Here is an 18,544-nt window from a genome sequence, read left to right on the forward strand (position 1 = left end):
GAACCAACTAATAGAAAATGATACTTGCATGACCGTAGTAGAAATTTCCAAGTGTGGCACAAATATTGAAGACCTCATGAATAATTATTTTCTACCCCACGAGTCTGATGTACGAGCATCTACCAATCAAAGCCTCTAATTGATAATATTAGGTCAATCTATTTACTAGAGGAAGTTGGTTTACTTAATTTTATTTAAATTCTAACATTTTTAAAGTTATAAATCCAAAAAAGAATACTTATTGCTAGAGATGATAGGATGAGTGTCATTTAGTTGCTATGAAAATGGATAGACTAAGCCATATTAAGAATTTTTTAGATTATTTAGAAAAATATATTAAGCTTGTTGAGTTTAGGTTGGAGAGCTCATTTAATACACTTTTCAATATAATCAGGAGAAAGTGAAAGATGTTGAGTTTTTGAGAGTGGGAATGATGTGTAAGAGAGGAAGACTGTAGGAAGACTATTAATATGTAATCTTCCCCTTCAACTTGAATTAATATATTGTCTTTTTATATGATGTTGTGTTTGTGCACATTGTGTTGAGTTGAGTGCATACCATTTTGGTTTTCTTTATCTATTGTAGGAAGAATTTATTATCGAAGTATGTATTTCCTAGGTTTAATTCCAGGGTTAGAACATAAAATATGGGTAATAACAGAGTTTGAAGGTTTCTAGACCATACCGCACTGAATTTATTCTAATTAAAATCTTTGATAACACTAGATATTTTATTTTTTCAATTTTTTTGTTAACTAATGGAGATGAGAAAGTGTTCATCATACATTTCCATCAATATAAATTGGGAAGGGTTTCGAGTTGCAATAATATTTCGAACAATGAGTCTTCAACTAGATTTTTGATTATATTTGATAATCCAAACTACATAGAATCCATTTTGAACTTATCTGAAAGTTATTACATTAATCCAAATACTAAACATTCGATCAATGAGAATAATTATATGATTCATAAATTACGTTGGATATTCTACTAGACAATTCATCATAACAGATCTGATATAGTTATATTTAAAAATAAAAAAACTTACATTTTCATAGTTTTATTTCTCTTTAAATTTTTAGATATGTAGACTATTTCTCTAAATAGAAAATGACTGCAAGTACAAAGAAGTATGGCTTGTAGCTCATGGTATAATACAGTGAAAAGTACATTCTATGCTCTCTATCCCTAATCCCTCATGGATATTTTCCTAATCTACGGAAAATAATCGCGCCCCTTTTCCTCCTAGTGGCCTAGTTATAAAATAGCTTGATATCCTACTCGTGCTTAGGTTTGGCTACCTCAAATTTTAACCTTATTTACAATATGGAATCCTCAATAGTCTTATTCATCATAATCATTTGGATAGCCCCTTTTCGATGAGTTATGGTCGTTGATGTGGGATCCTCTCGAATTATGTTGGTGAAAATAGGAAGGTCAATTTCCTAATGGCATAAGGTGTGTAGAATAGGAAAAATAAGGGGAAATGCTAAAGTGACACATTTTTATCCCAAAGAAGAATCATTTAATGCCTAAAAATTCCCCTGAAAGGTTTCAAACCCCCATTCGAAAGGTATTTGTGTGTAGAATAGGAAACATAAGGGGAAATTCTAAAGTGACAAATTTTTATCCCAAAGAAGAATCATTTAATGCCTCAAAATTCTCCTGAAAGGTTTGAGACCCCAATTTTCCAAACTAGGTCTCATGGGTAAAAATGGTCCTCTGCGATTATTCCTCAAAGTTTTCACCCTAAAATATTTGTGATCAATGAAAAAAAATATAATGATACATTATGGATAACACATCCCCATTTTTGGAGGATTTTGGTCCCCAAATGATTCTACTAAATGAGGTGAGGAAAATTTTCTTCCACCTTCTCTTAGGTGTACCTATTAGCTTTTCTTAGAATTTTTCCTTTCAACCCAATCTGAGTAAGGCCATGCTACCCATATCTTGTAGTTCTATGACTCTTCTACAAAATTGTATGCTCCACCAACTCTGCATGAGCATATGGTGCCAAATATTATACAAAAGGTAGGACCTATTCCACTTTATGATCTAGCATGGAAGGCTCATAGAACTTTAGATTTTCCATAATCTCAACTAAGTAAATGCGCGTGTATGGGGGTAGTTTGAGTCTTTTCTTGTATCTCAAAGGAAACATATCACAAAGGCTTGATTTTCTTAAGAGGACCTTGTAGCCTCTCCTTATTCAACTGTAATCATACTTTGTCTCCCACTTTGAATGACTTCTTTGTTCTATGTTGATCATGCAAGGCCTTGTATTTTTCCTATGACTTTTGTAGTGTCTCATGTACCTATATATCGATTTCCCTGATATTTTCTAGAAAATTTTCAACCCTCAAGGCATCCCCTGTAAGATCCTCCCTTATTCCTCTGTGTTTCCCATATGCAACATCGAAAGGTGATGGTGGAAAATATCTAAAACAATTTTCAAATGGGGACTTACCAATAGAAATGTCAACTTCTCCATAGTAAGAGTGTTGTATATATACCAGATTTTTATCCTAAGCCTTTAGTTGCCTCTAGTTAACCCCTAAAAAGTTGCACCAAAGTCCTATTGAATCTTTTATTTTCTTATTTGTCTGAGCAAAAAAATTTGTAGATCTCTTCAACACAATTTCCATCTTCTCCCAAAATGTAGTACAAAATGTATTGAGAAATCGTGTGTCCATATATGAAATCATGCTCCTTGGTATTCAAAAGTGTACCCAAAATTATCCAATGAACAAGTTCACCACTTTTTTCCTACTGATGGTATTTTTATAGGGCATCAGAATACACATCTTGCTAAACATTTCAACTACCATGAATAGGTAGTCATGTCCCTTCCTAGTTGTTGGTAAACCTCCCACAAAGTCCATGGAAATTATTTCCCATGGACGAGTGGGTATAAGGGATGATAGAGACCATGTTTTTTGTTACTAGGCTTGGTTGTACAAAAAATCATGCATCCTCCTATTAACCTAGCTATATTTTCTTTCATCTTGGGCCAATAGACATACTTGTGAATATTTCCACTATCTTCCCTACAACAAACTGCCCTATAACCCTGCGAGGTTTGAGCCTCTCCAATTAGCTATAATCATTGACCTTTAGGAACACATAGCTTATTGAGCCTATAGAGTAATCCATCTTGGAGATGGTAGTTAATGAATTTGTCACCATTATGCACATGACTTCGAAACTGCAATTTCGGAAACACCTCCTTGAAGTCCTCAAACTCTAAATATGTCTCTGTGTATGCATCATGGTTGAATGGCTCTATATGCACCAAACTTCCCAAATTTGTGTTCTTTGATGTGCGTTTCCTTAGAAATGGGTTTGAAAACTTGTTTTTGTTTCCATTCTTATATGCTATCACTAAATTAAAGTATTGTGGAAACCCCATCCACTTTTAATTTCTCTTACGTTGTATCGTACTCTAGGCCTACAAGTACTGTAGTGGTTATTGATTTGTGTGGATTACTATTTCCTTTCCCATCAGATAGTGCTTCCACATCTTCGAAACTTGCACCAGGGCATAAAGCTCCTTGTCATAGGTAGGATAGTTAAGAACTCCTCCACGAAATACTTTAGAATGGTAGCATAAATGCCTTTCTGCATCAACATCATTCCCATAACACACTCACTTGCATATGTATCCACTTCCAAGGGATAATGCAAGTTTGGTAATGTCAAAACTAGTGCTTGAGTGATCTTATTATTTAAGTTTTAACTCCTTAAAGGCACTCTCGTGACCCTTTCCCAACTAGAAATATTTTCTAGTATTTTTTTTGGTGTGGGGTGATGTTACTACTACTGAAAATGAGGCTATGAATTTCCTCATGTACTATGTCACCCCAATGAAACTCCTAAGTTGAGAAACATTACTAGGTATTGGCCATTTTATGATCACCTCCATCTTGGCATGATCTCTTTTAAATTGTCCTCCACCATGGGGGGCTTCACTCAATGAACCTTTGACATATCATGTGTGTTCGTGGCATACTAAATAATACCTCTAATTTGACTACATATTAGAAAATACCTCTAAAAATCACATTATTTAACCCCCTACCAATACTAACACAATACACCTTCCCAATTAGAAAAGCCCCTACTTTCACTAGATATTGTGGGTATCCATTTTTTCATTAACATTTTGTATACCCTTTTAGGATTTTTCATTAACATTGAGCGCCATTTTTTATACCTGCCAATATAAAAACTCTTTACCCCCTAATACATGCTCAATATATTATGTCATTGTTTCCTCAATATATATCCCCCAATATGAATGCACGTGGTATGGTATTTCTCCCCCAGTGAAGCTCTCGTTTCCTCCACCCATCACACAACACAGATACACCCAAAAATGTTATGCAAACTAACACTTCTTGAGATTTTTTAGCAATTTTTGTGTCTTTAGTGTCTCTGTTGGGCCTCATAATGGTTATAATTTCCTTACCTTATTTCTTAGTTCTTGTATTATTTTCCTAAGTCTTTCCTACATTTAGGACATGATAATCTATATTATATGGATTTTAGAAGGATTTAATGTATTTATATTATTATATTGCCTTTATGAATTGACTTGAATAAAAAAGTGTTATTTACTCATAGTTGGATCCTTATTTTGAACAAGAATCTATCAATGAGATGACGCTTGATGTTGTTCCTTGGATTGATCATAGAAAATTAGATAGCTTAATGTTGTCGATTATTGTTGGGAGTAAATTGGTTAAAGATAGGCTTTCATCTTGGTTATCTAGAAATATTAAGATTTCTTGTAACTTAAAATGAGCATCTTGAGAATCTTCATATTCTCAGGATTGCTCTCTATCAAAAATAGATTTAATTTTCTTATCTTCTACAGTCATAGTCTAAAAACTACAAATTGAGCTCGGAGAGAGGTTGTTCAGCTATAATATCTTTCACATAAGTCATGAAACTGATATTAAGTGTAATCAATCCTCTATAATTCAATGAATTATTTTATCATTCAGAGTTAATTAGTTGTGTTGGTTTCTTTTACACGACAATTTGATTCCGGTGATTTGGGCTCAATCCTAGAAGCAACGTTGTCTTCATATCTATAATTAAATCTACATTATTTTATTTTGCTTCAAGTACTTGTTTGTGTAATCATTTCCAATTTGTAATTACCAATTGGTTAAGTCATTGTCATATCGCATGTTCTATTATAAATAAAAATTACAGTTGTTGGAGAGTGGATTTACTTTAGCTCGTACAGTTGGGATTGATGTTTGTTGGAAATAATCATAGGATTATTATTTGCATGCTTGAATACCTTTCTATAGTGTTATTTTCCCATTTTATAGTTTTTCTTCCTTAGGTAACAACTCAATGTTTACTAGTTTTTCTTTGTTGTTTCTTGCATAAAGTATCTAGGACCAGATGCTTTAAATGGTTTGGTTTAGTTAGAAGAAGAAATTATTAATTTTGTTATGGGTTGCTTCTTTTATCATTGAAGTTTCTCTTTCTATTAGGGTAATAGTTATTAGTTATACTAACATTTATATTGCATAAATTGTGCGGATAACCTTGATATAGAAAGACAATACCTCAGATTAAAAATATAATGTGCAGTAGCTAGTTAATCCTTTCAGGAAGAATTAAATGGCTCAACATTTTGGTGATGTTTCCAGGGAAGCTGTCAAAGAGAGCATTGATTGTATCTCTAAGGGTTTGGTATTAAATAAGGAAGGTAAGAACATGCACACGCACCCTGGTGAAAAACAAGGCTTGTGGTGGTGCCTACCCTTAGCTGATTTGTTTAAGTTGTTTAGTATGTATGACTAGAAATAAACCTAGGACTAGGAATCAGGTAGAGATAGATCCGAAATCTACCCCAAAAAACACCAAAATACAAGGTCAAGTCCACCTTGAAAGAACGACCTTCATAGACGAGATCATTCAAAATGCATATTCTAAAGCATCGGTAGGTCCCGAAACAGTATCCGGGAAGGGTTATAGAGTTATTTCCCCTCGAGTAGCTGAGTTTTCTACCGCAACTAACACGAAGATTCATGATAAAACTTTAGAATCATAGTAGAGCTTCCAAGAATCTTACAAACTAATAGGAGTCTTAGTAATTTTAGCAAGGTTGAGGGGAACTCTTACAAATTAACGGAAGGAAGGGGTGAGAAAAGTGAACCATATCCTCGACCTTCTTTGAGAAATCTCCTGCGACACCCATTGCAGGAAGATAAACCAAAATTCTTGACTTGAGCAATGTTATAAGACCCAATCAAGGTCTAGAACCTCGACAAAATACCAATCATTTTTAGATAGCAACCCTTAACTACAGGATTATTGAAGTTTATTGGAATATCTTTAATCAAATGGAAAACCTAGTAACAGGGACACAAACCTTGACCATAGAGTTTCTGATCATTGATTTGCAGGATAATTCACCAACGGAGACTATCTCGCTTCAAACCTCCCAATTTTGTATGCGCTGGCATCTAAAGATCCTGATGCATTTTTGTTTGAATTTGATGTTTTATGTTGAGGGTAGGATTACACAACTGAGCCCCAAAATTAATATTTTTTCCCTCTACTTTAAAGGGAGCAACATTACGATAGTTTATGGGATTAGGGGCAGTACTATTAATTGATGGGATCAAATGAAATAATATTTCCTTAATAAATACCAGGATTATTGTCGATCTAGATATTTAAAAGAGGAAATATTCAAGATGAGATCAAAAGAAGATGTAACTTTAGAAGTATATATTGAAATATTTCAATACAATTTACAAACATCACCATATACCACTTTAGGTAGGGATGTGTTGAAAACTGCCTTAATTAGAGGTATGAAATATGAATGTACAGAAACACTCAATTTAGTGGGGCAAGGTGATATTTATAAAGAATAGTAATATGATATTGTAAAATTTTGCATTAGATGTTCACGTGGGAGTACATGAACTAAGCTTGGAACTCGTGATCCTCTTAGCATATCTAGCAGAGTTGCAGAAGGAGGAGTTACACAAGTAGAGACTCGTAATATTTTAGAATATTTTAAAACTGATATTCTAAGTACACCTACAACAAAGTTTGATGTTTTACAGGTTAAACAAAACCAAGCTGAAGCAGAGTACGAATTAGCCATCTTTTTTTCTCGTTGCCAGAAAAAGCACAGTTGTAAATAATTTCCATTGAACATAGTCGAGATATGCATTATCTGTACCAAAGATTTCTCAACCGATCATTTTTGCTTCATTCCCGGATTAAAATTTATATTCAAGTAAGATGAGGAAGAACTAGATCTGTTTTATTTTGTGGCAAAATGACAATAATGGTAGAACCATCCACTAGGTATGATGCAGGACCCTTCTACATTTTTTCCTGGACAATTTTCTCAACAACTATTTTGTGGATTAACTTGGCAGGGTCAGCAAAATTCTAGTACTTTCTAGTAGCCTTAGCCATATACTTTTTCAACCTGTAAAAACTAATCAGTTCTTGGTCCTTTTTGGCCAAATCAATAGTATCCTGCACCATCATGGCAGAATTTACCAAATAACCCATTCCATCCTCAATGGCTAAATCAACCTACTTACGGGCCAATGTGGTGTCAGATTTGGCAATGCCCCACTGGACTAATCAATCAATCGATGGGAACATTGCCTCAGTCACAACCACCATTACAATCCCCACTTCAACTACCTTCAAACACTCCAGCTCCATTACATCCCTAGTTAACTGCACATCCTAAATCTGAACCCGAATAACAGGCCTATGAATTTTTTAAAAATTTTGGAAACCCCAGACTATTTTCCTCCCTATTTGGAATGTAATGAGTTACATCTAATACATGGGAGGTCTATCTTTCTGGAATACCATCCAAAGAATCAAGAGCAACAGAAAAATGAAAATCCTTCTAAGGAGCATCCTTTGGCAGAACACCCTCTTCCGACGATAATTATTACTGAAACAGAATCATCCAGTAAATCGATTAAACAACATGAATCTATCAATATTATGGACGTTTCTCCCATGTTCCCTGAGAGAGTAGCCATAGTAAATTCACTTGTATATCCTGATTCGGATATCATAGGGGAACTAAGACATTTATGTATCAAAATCCCTCTCCAATAGGCTATCAGAGAGTTACCTATCTATGTTAAAACCATTAAATAATTGTGTTAAGAAGCTTAGAAGGAAATCGAAAGATTATCCTACAGTCCATGCTATTTGGAAACTCTCTAATGTTATCCTAGGAAAACAGATACTTATCAAATATGATGATTTTGGAAGCTCTGTAGTCACCATCCAGATTGAGGGGAATGACTTCCCAAATACTTTAGTGGACTTAAGAGCTTCCATAAATATCATAACGCTTGAAACCTATGGCCCCTTAGAAGAACTAGATTTAAACTGAGTCCAACCATGTTGGAACTAGCTGACAAATCTGTAGTGAAACTAGAAGGAACCTTGGATGATGTCATTATTTTTGTAGACACCTAGGAATATCTAGTGGATTTTTGGGCCCTCAACACTAAAAATAAATTGGAGGGACACCCTTTGATATTAGGCAGCCCATGGCTTGCCACTGCATATGCATACATTGGGTGTCAAATTGGAAGCATGACCATCACCAAGGGACATTCTATTAAGAATCTCATTTTATCTCCACTCACTAGACCCAACATGCCAGCTAACAATTCTAGATGGTTCCCTCACAAATATCAGGAAGGAAATTTACATTCTCCCCTTACTATTGATATAGATATTATCTTTAAAATACAAACTAAGGATGAAATAATTAATGGTTTTATTAACTAGCCTTCCACTGTAGGAAACCCAACATGTGATATGTTAAAATCCATGCTTGACAATGAACCCCAAGGATATCCACTAGAGGATTTGAACATTGAGCATATACCTACGACCACAATTTATAATAAAACCCCCATTGAAATTGAACCTGGAAAAACCCTCAATATTAATGCCAGTCTTCATGACCTTCAACATGAAATACAAATCCAATTTCTTCAGAAATATAAACAAGCCATTTCTTGGGAATATTCTAATATGAAGGGAATTTATCCACATATGTTCACACACCGTATCTATATTGAGAAAGATGCTCAATTCATTTTCAAACCCAAAGAATATTAAATCCACACCTTAGGGACATAGTGAAACAAGAGCTTCAAAAACTTCTGGATGTTAATTTTATATACCCTATTTCTGATAGTCAATGGGTTTCACCAATGGTGGTAGTCCCTAAAAAGAATGGAAAATTATGAATTTTTGTATATTATAGAGAACTAAACAAAGCCACACAGAAGGATCATTTTCCTCTTCCAATTGTAGATCAAGTCCTTGATACTCTTGTTGAATAGAAATGTTTTTCTTTCCTCGATGGATTTAATGGGTGTAATCAAATCTAGATTACTCTTGAAGATCAAGATTAAACCATGTTCACCTTTCCATGGGGAACATTTTCATATAGAGTCTTATCGTTTGGGTTGTGTAATGCACCAACCACTTTTTAAAGGGAAATTTTGAACATTTTTTTATTATTTAATTAATGGAGGGCTTGAACTATAAATGGATGATTTCACTCCTTACAATAATGATTTTGATCAAGCTCTACATAATATCGAAAATCTTCTTCCACGATGTCTAGCTACTAGGTTGTGCCTTAGTAATGAGAAATTCCACACGATGATGACATAAGGTGTAGTCTCGAGACATTTTATCTCTGTTGTAGGTATTCACGTAAACCCAACTAAGATAGAGGTAATTCTTAAACTCCCTATCTCTCTTACGCCAGAAAGGGTACGTATTTTCCTTGGTTATTTTGGTTACTATAGTCATTTCATAACACATTTTTCAAAACTTACAGCACCATTGTATGCGTTAACTAGACATGGAATTTGAGTGGACTGATAAATGCGACATTTCTTTCACATATTTGAAAAAGTTGGTTTCAACAAATCCCATGTTGCAGGGACCAAATTGTAGTCTACCATTCCAGATATCATCTGACGCATCAAACATGGTGATAGGAGCAGTTCTCATACAAGAAGATGATAAGAATCCCTACAAGAAGATGAGAGAAAAAGAGTTTTTGGTCATTATTTAGGCTATAAATATTTTTTTTCATTATATGACATGATATCCAGTTTTTTTGTACACTATTCATTCTAATATTCGGTATTTAGTTAAAAAAATTGTTACCTATGGCAGAGTAACTCGTTAGTTACTGTTATTGCAAGAATTTGACATTACTGTAAAGGACTAGCCAGGAAAAGAGAAACTTGTATTAGATTTATTATCAAGAATCCCATATGTGGCTGGCCCTCTACCAGTGGAAGACCAATTCCTGGATGAACATCGTTTTGTTGTGACCTTCAAGATGTCATGGTATGATAATGTTGAAAATTACCTGGCATCTACAAAATTGCACATCACACTTGTCATCCCGAGAAAGGAATCTTATTATCCAATGCAATACATGATTTTCATGGATGTATGGTTACCTCTTTCACATAGGGGATGATCTTGAAATTTTCAAATGTATTAGAGAAGATGAAATTTATGACATCCTTACAGATTGTCATGATGAACCTTGTGGAGGTCATTTTTCTAATCGAAGGACTAGACATAAGTTATTACAGATGGGCTATTTCTGGCCCATGATATTTAAATATGCAAATAAATATGTCTAGACTTGTGACAATTGTCAAAGGATGGGTCATCCCATTCAAGCTAATGAAATACCCCTTCAGCCATAGATTGTATTGGAACCATTTGAAAGATGGGAAATGGACTTTTTAGGTCCCTTTAATCCACCTTCAAATCAGAAGACATATATTTTAGTTTGTACAGACTATGTAACCAAATGGTTGGAAGTCGTAGCACTTTCAAGGGCCACAAAAGAAGTAGTTATCAATTTTCTATTCGAACTGTTTGTTTTATATGGGTTACCTCGAGAGCTTGTAATTGATGGGTGATCATAGTTCATTTATCATAAAATTTCTTCTACGCTACTAATATATCATATCAAACACAAAGTTATCTCTCCTTACCACCCACAAATAAATGGGTAGGTGGAAAGCACAAACAAAGTCCTAAAGGTAATTTTAACTAAGACAATATCTAAAAAACGAAGATACTAGGTTTCAAAGCTTCCTAAGGCCTTATGGGCCTATTAGACAACTTGGTGCAACACTACTGGCTATTGACCTTATTAGATCTTTTTGGTAAGGAACCTATCTTTCCGATCGAGTTTGAAGTAAAGACTCTAATAACTGCTAAGTCATACTAGATACCATGGTCCGTGAACCATGGGCGGGTCTCAAAACAACTCTATCACCTACCCACCTAAGGGACTAAAGCCCCTTTGACTCTACTTAGCTTCGCGCTCCGCTTTCCACATTTCGTGGAGACTTTACCTTCGCTACAAAAAGATATTACAAAAATGACTCAAAACTCAACAAAATTGACCCCAGGGACCCCATCCCAACAGGCCCCCAACACAAATATGGTGACTCACCCTCGAGTCACTAACTTGGAACCTCTATCTTGTTGCAGAGTTCACTGAACTCGATCTACAATGCTTCTATGTTAGAAGAACCCTGTATCGTGGCCTGCTGCACTTCCTCTACCAGATTTTCTATAGTCGAGCCTTCCATCTCCAAGCGCATCATTCTTTGTGTCTGCTAGAGTGTCTTCAACTTGTCCTGGATTGACAGAGTAAGATGACATGCTTCCTATGTCTAATGCTATATTCTAGCCTTTAAAACAACCTCTTTTCTTTGCAACTCTTCAATTTGTGATTGTAGGTGTTTTCCTTCCTGCAATCGCTCGAGGCACTAGTCTAGCGCCAAAGTGCGCATAGTTTCCCTCATTTCATCGAACTGTCATTATGTCTCCCAGATGTCTGTGCCATTTTTCTATAGGTTTGGATCCTCCTGCAGTGTCGCCCATAGCTCCATGGCATGTTCAAATATCAGTGTGTGACCTGTGACTGTGACATCCAAAGTGCCCATGCTTTCCCAGATGGCTGCTCCGCGATGCTCCCGGACCTCTGGTGGAGTGGTTGGACGCAATTTCAACTGCATCTCTGAGATCTTTATTTGTAATTCAAAGTTTACTCAGTCCATCCCATCCCTCGATTCTGCGACTGTAGTAGCCAACTTTTGAATCTTCAATGTTTCTTCTGCATCCTCTGGAATGTGAAGTTCTAGTAGCATCTGGCATTCCTGTGTAATTTCTACCTCCAAGTTTTGACTTCGTGTGCCCAATTCTTCCTTTTCTTTTAGTTCTTGGGCCTTTTATACTAAAATATTCTCATTCTTCATCTTGACCTCAGTAATGACTGATAGTGGGTGCTTCTCGTTGATCATGAGGTCATCTGATACCCCCTCATGAAGCACGTGGAGGGTCTGAATAGCCAGCGCAGCTAAGATGACACCCACATCTTTTAATTGTCCAAGCTAGGCATTTGCTTCATTTGCCTCTGCACGCAGTGATCCTTCTGGTAGTGGAATAACCCTGAGGTCCAGAGTCCTGTTAGTATATAGTATCGATGTGTTGGTTTGTTGAAGGTCGCTTGAATCTCGCTTGCTTTTCTCGCACTCGCCTAAATTCGACCTGTTTGAATCTGCAACTCACACAGATCCTTTTGCACACTCCCTAATGTCTGCATGTATTGTTGCTCAAATTGTGTCCACAGCTCCATCGTTATGTCGCGGGCCTTGTCACCAATCTCATCCAAGTCCCCCTCAGTGAGCACCATAGGATCACATGTGCATGCTTATTGGATTTATGCTTCTTCCGGGACCCAGAAGTGATCTCCCTCATCCGCTTCTACAATATAAAGGGAGTGCCTTGCTCCCCGCCACCGCCTCCTTCCTCCTCGGATATTTCCTTGTCTACAGTATGTTGAGAAGAAAACTCCTCAATGTCCTGTGTGGCCTCCTTCGCGACACACTCCTTTTGAGCTTTTACATTAGCAACAACTTCCTTCTTTTCCTATTCTGCTTTTTCTTGGGCTACTTCCTGCTCAAATCTTTTTCTACACTACCTTCTCATGAGCGGCAGCCTGCACAACTTCCTTTTTATTCTATGCTATTGTGGCCTGCATGGATGAACTTTCCACGGTCATGATTGTTCCTACACTAAGATCTGATGGATGCCTCCACTCAGTTGGCCACTGTCCTACGACTTAGTGTACATATGCATCCGTTACTAGGTATGGTCACTTGTACCATACTTTCTTAGGGTATCGCCACGCGTAGATGAATACATTATGAAAATATTCTTTAAAGTCTACGTAGGCGTCTAATTGTCTAAACAATCTTGGTGATAGCCTTGGCCTCTGGTTGATCACGGTGCGAAGGTCCATCTCGACTAGCACCTAGAATACTTTCATCTCCATGACCCTTTCTGGGTCCTTCGCTGCCCATAGCGAAGCGAACTTCACGGTCTATGGTATATCATCATCTTGTGGATGGAACTGGTTGTCCTCTGGCAACCTCCATGCAATGAGGGCAATCAACAATAGTAGCGAGGCATAGTGGAATTCCTTGTCATCATCCCGTGCTTCACGACAATTCAACGAGAATTATTAGAGGTATTGCACCCAGTTGTACTGCACCCCCTTAACACACTGTGTAGCCGATGAAATGAATAGCTCCGACAACTCATCCGTGCTACACTTTCTCATAAGTTTGCAAGCCAAAATTTGGGTGGAAAACTACACCGCCCTGTTAGTGATGGAACATATAGAGTATCCACGTGACTTCTTTACTAGGACATACTCGCACTTCATTTTATCTGCGATTTATTTCTCTTGACTCTTGCCTCCAAACTCCTTCGTGGTATCCAACCCTATGCAAGGCAACCTTGTGATCCAATGGATCAACAAATCTGTGATGGTGATGGGCTCTCCTAGCCAGAGACACCCATCATGCACCAACGTAGGCAATTGGCATACACATACTGTGTTGATAGTGGTTCGGCTAAAGTGTGGTACCCCTAACATATTCAGCAACCCGACTTCTTTAATCCTAGGGACCCACTTCATAATCTAGAACCTTGTGATGCTAGTCTCTTCATAGTAGATTCTTGGTGCAGCTTCTCCTGGCACATTATTGGCTTCCCTCGTGCAACCCCATTACCTTGTTTTCTTAGTCTTCGGGCGGTGTAGTTTATAGTCTCATACTCACTCGTAGTCGCCTGGAGTACTAATACTGTCCTACCATCATCGAGTCATTGGGCAGGGGCAGGATCCCCTTAAAATAACTTCAGTCTACTCCCATTGAATCTTCTCGGAAATATTTCACCATTCAACTTTATGAGTTAAACTAGGCCACCATATGTAATTTCTTTGACTACATAGGGACCCAACAAATGCATTTGAAACTTCCTAGGGGACTTCGTGAACTTTCTATCATAAAGTAAGACCAAATCATTCACTTTGAAGGTGTCAATCATGTGATGTCATTTTGCGCTCCTTTTTCACCTGTTAGTGAAATCCTGCTAAGAACCTATATTCTTCTCACTCCAGCCACTGCGTGAGGCACTACTCCATAGTCTCAAAGTCCGCCATATCATTCAATGCTGCAATCTGCAAGCTGGGCACAATATATACCATAGGCATCACAACCTCTATGCCATATACCATCTTGAAGCGGTTTGTCCAATCAACTTCTTACACGTCGTCCTATATGCCCATAGGACCACTGGTATGCGCACATCTCAATTGCTTCTATGTGCGTTGCAGAACTTCATCAATGTTTTCTCGAAGATTTTATCGAATGCTTCAATAGACCATTTGGATGAGGATTATACAAAATACTCTTTTGATGATAAACATGAAACTCTTCGAGCATCACGACAATAGCTTCATTCAGAAAGTGGATACCCTTGTCACTCATCAGTATCTTAAGACACCCAAAACTTATCCAAAGATATTCATAATGAAGATTCCTAGTTGGTTTTGTTGAATGCAATTAATGGTTTTTGAAAGCATGCCAATAAATATGAAATCAAGGAAGTTGCTTTCGTTCTGAAAGCTTTATATGATGATGACATATTAGAAAATGTTATTTTCCAATGGTATGATAACCATACTTTGGGTGCCCAAGGCAATAACTCTTCAATGTGGAAAAATGTTAAACCATTTATTGGGTGGCTCAAAAGTACAGAGTCTGAATCTGAAGAGGATTAGTTAGTGAACTAAATATGTTTGACCATTTTGAGTTGTATCACCAAAGAGATTAGTGTAGTGGTTCCAAATTGCTGAAGCTTTTATATCATGAAGCTTCCTGTCTACACTATGCAACCAAGTTGAATGGAGGTATTTTTTGTGAACAATCAATTTCCACCAGGCTTTTCCATCTGATATCAATCACCAAAGGATTTTCACCCCCAATTTCCTAATTCAATATCTATAACAATTTTTTTATATATATGTGAACATATTATGTTGGTTATATATATATTGATGACAGTTTGGTGATACAGGAGGGTTCATCCCTTGGAACTGTGTCTTCCATGCATCTTCCTAGCATTTTTGGAGTGTCTACCTGTTGATCACTCTTATCATCAATATATTTGAAACCTCCATGACCTGCTTCCATGGAAGTATAATTCACCTCTCATTCTTTCACGATGGCTCCTTTGGTGCAACATCTTCTTTCTTCTACGCTACTCTTTCCTATACTACTGTCTTATGGTGTTTCCATTGCACAATGTGGTGCAATTCCTAGTGGTAACATTTTAAATGGGTCAAAAGATGTTACAACACCCCCTTTGGTCATGGATGGGTTAAGACATAGATTGTAGGGTCCCCTTGAGGGTGACAAATCCATGATAGAGGCACAATTTTGTAGCATAATACAAAATTCAAAATCTTGAGACTGTTTTCAACACTAAGGTGTCGAGATCAATATTCCAAACTCTTATATTTTTCCAACACATAGTCTCGCATTCCCCCAACTTGCACAACACATGGAAATGTACCCCATTTTATGCTTGACAACCCTACGTTCCATCTTCTTCAGTTGTAACCTCTCTCCTCTTTTCTCTAACATTTTTTATAATAGTGATATATTTTATTAATTAGTTTTTATTTATATATTATAGTACAATCTCTATGGCATTTCATCCTCATAGGCTTTGCAACCCAAATATATAACATGAAATTCAAACCAAATGATATTAGTTTAGTGGCATAATCATCACATAGAGTACATTTACATTTACAACTTTTGGATCACATGGGGGTATTACAAACAAAAAGACCATGGTTGAGTTTAGAAAATAAACTGAGACTAGGTGCAATTCTATAGAGTCAAAGACTAATTGGTTAGATGTGTTGTAAACTTTAACTTTTATGGATCAATACTAATATATATGTTTTAAGTTTTTGGTTGTGACAAAATTGTAATAATGAACATGCTATAATATAGTGGAACCAACACAATACAAACATCTTAAGTCTCATACAGACGAATTAGATAACCTCAATAAATTTTATTAGTACTAATTTGATTTCATTGGTTTAATAATCCTTTAGTATCATATAAATTTGAATAATACAAATTAATTTAAAAATACAAATTATAATATAAATAATTTTCTTTATTTTTTTTTAAATGTAACTTAATTTAAAATCTAAGAATGTTATTAAGCTATTACAACTTTTCACCAGCATTACCACCACTATCATCATTCTCATTCTCATGGTTATAGTAGATGTTTTGTGATTTTATGCAACCTTTTATGCTAGCTGTAAAAGATCTTTCCAATAAAAAGGGTGACTGCATTTCATTCTGATTACTATTATCAACCGTTCAATTGCAATGTGGTTTGTATTATATTCGTAATCAACGCAAACTGAAGAACGAAGTGCAATTGAAAGCAACGCTTGCATTTCATTATGGTTTCTGTTACAATGGTAATCAACGCACATTGAACAGGGTACTGCCAGCTACAGTGTCGGAGAGATTCACCAAAAACTTTTTCAGAATAAATCAAAGCATAGTTAAGAGAGGAATGCTAGCTATAGTACCGGCGAGATTCACCAAAACATTATTCAGGCTAATTAACTAAAGCAGCTAGTCTTCAAGATTTCAGGAGCTGAATCTCACCAAATTAATCAAAAACCAAAGACTACCAATAACACCCATCTTAAATATAATCTATCTATCTCTGTCCTTACTTTATAAGGAAGGCATGGTTTGCCCTAATTGGCAGTAGGTGGAGATATCATACTGGCTCTCCGAGCGCATAAATATTCCGCGTGCTTGACGGGATCGGGCATCACTTCTTTCACTCCATCAGATTTGCAGAATCGGTCCATCCATGCGGTCAACAACGGCATTTTCTTTGGATCTATTAAAATGGTATTGGTAGCCTTCTCGAGGGCTTTAATAAACGTCGACATACCACCCAACGCGATGTCAATCAAGCCGATCTCATCCCCTCCAAAATACGCTTTTCCTGCGAAGCAGCGGTTGGTTCGCAGAGCTTCCTCTATCAAAAGAAAGTTTGTAACACTATCTTCCACTGCTTTCTGTAGCTGCTCGCCTTGGCCAGTGAAAACTGCTCGCGTAGATGGAAAGAGCTGAGCGCACACATAACAGTCATGAGGATATTGGTGACGAAATATTTAGAACATAATTGGAATTTTGGAAGACATAAATTTTCAAGAGACGAACGCCAAATAAAAATGAGACATGAATGCAGGTGATTTCTAATGAATGAATTAAATTACCTTATCGTCTATAAACGCAGCCCAAAAGCGAGCAATGGCTCGGTCATATGGATCTTTGGTCACAAGATTCGGCGCCTTATTGTTCCATGCCTCCTCGATGTATTGCACAATAATCATGGATTCACAAACAGGCTTTCCATTGTTGACAAGCACTGGAATCTGCTTATAAACAGGGTTTGATTGCAGCAGCAGCTCGCTCTTAGTTTTCAGATCCTCTTGGATGAACTCGTAATCGATACCTTTAAGAGCCAGTGCTATGCGAACCCGCACCACGAACGGACTCAGAGTCGCACCTAACAGCTTCACTTGTCCCTTTTCTCCCTCCCTCGCCATTGTACTGAAATTGAATGTTTTCTTTTTGTGCCTCTTCTGAGTTTTATGTATCTGGTGCCTCTTCATTCTCGGATATGTTATATATACAGGCATCGCAGCACCCGGAGTCCCGACCTTCTACGAAAACTAGATTCTACCTGAGTACCGACGAGTCGTACACCGACTAAAAATTTCAATAAAGTATAATAAATCAGAGAGCGCAGACGTAATGCATGACTTCAGTTTATCTTCGTTTCTTCCGATGTTTAAGACTATTTTCAAAAATGTTGCTAGCCTAATTCTCAAGCAATTTTGAATCCAGTTTTTAGCGTTTGACTTGAATGTTTGCTTTTATTACTTTAATTTTTCCTTTTATTCGAGGTCAAATCTGGCTGGCTGTGGTGGTTAGTATTGACTCATGGCTTGCGTCACAATGTGTTGGACTTGTGGCCATGTT

The 18,544-nt window shown here is 36.7% G+C and overlaps 1 protein-coding gene across 1 annotated transcript; it reads right to left on the reverse strand.

Annotated features, from left to right (window-relative positions):
• Window positions 1–17,002: 17,002 nt before the first annotated feature.
• LOC149204687 (glutathione S-transferase U18-like) lies at window positions 17,003–18,171 on the reverse strand. The gene is made up of 2 exons (XM_089393350.1): window positions 17,776–18,171; window positions 17,003–17,625 (listed from the first exon to the last, which is right to left on the reverse strand). The coding sequence occupies exons 1-2, from the start codon at window positions 18,106–18,108 to the stop codon at window positions 17,245–17,247; spliced, it is 714 nt and encodes a 237-aa protein (XP_089249476.1). The 5' UTR covers window positions 18,109–18,171; the 3' UTR covers window positions 17,003–17,244.
• Window positions 18,172–18,544: the final 373 nt, after the last annotated feature.

Source organism: Pinus tabuliformis, chromosome 1_2 (assembly GCF_031772625.1).
Source record: "Pinus tabuliformis cultivar Carrire ecotype Pingquan chromosome 1_2, CPIR1, whole genome shotgun sequence".
NCBI lineage: Eukaryota > Viridiplantae > Streptophyta > Pinopsida > Pinales > Pinaceae > Pinus > Pinus tabuliformis.

Excerpts from the sequence above, each read along its gene's own strand:
- LOC149204687 (XM_089393350.1), bottom strand. The coding sequence starts at position 18,108 with ATGGCGAGGGAGGGAGAAAAGGGACAAGTGAAGCTGTTAGGTGCGACT. Across the intron at positions 17,626-17,775 it reads CTGCGTTTATAGACGATAAG|CTCTTTCCATCTACGCGAGC; the intron begins GTAATTTAATTC and ends GTGTGCGCTCAG.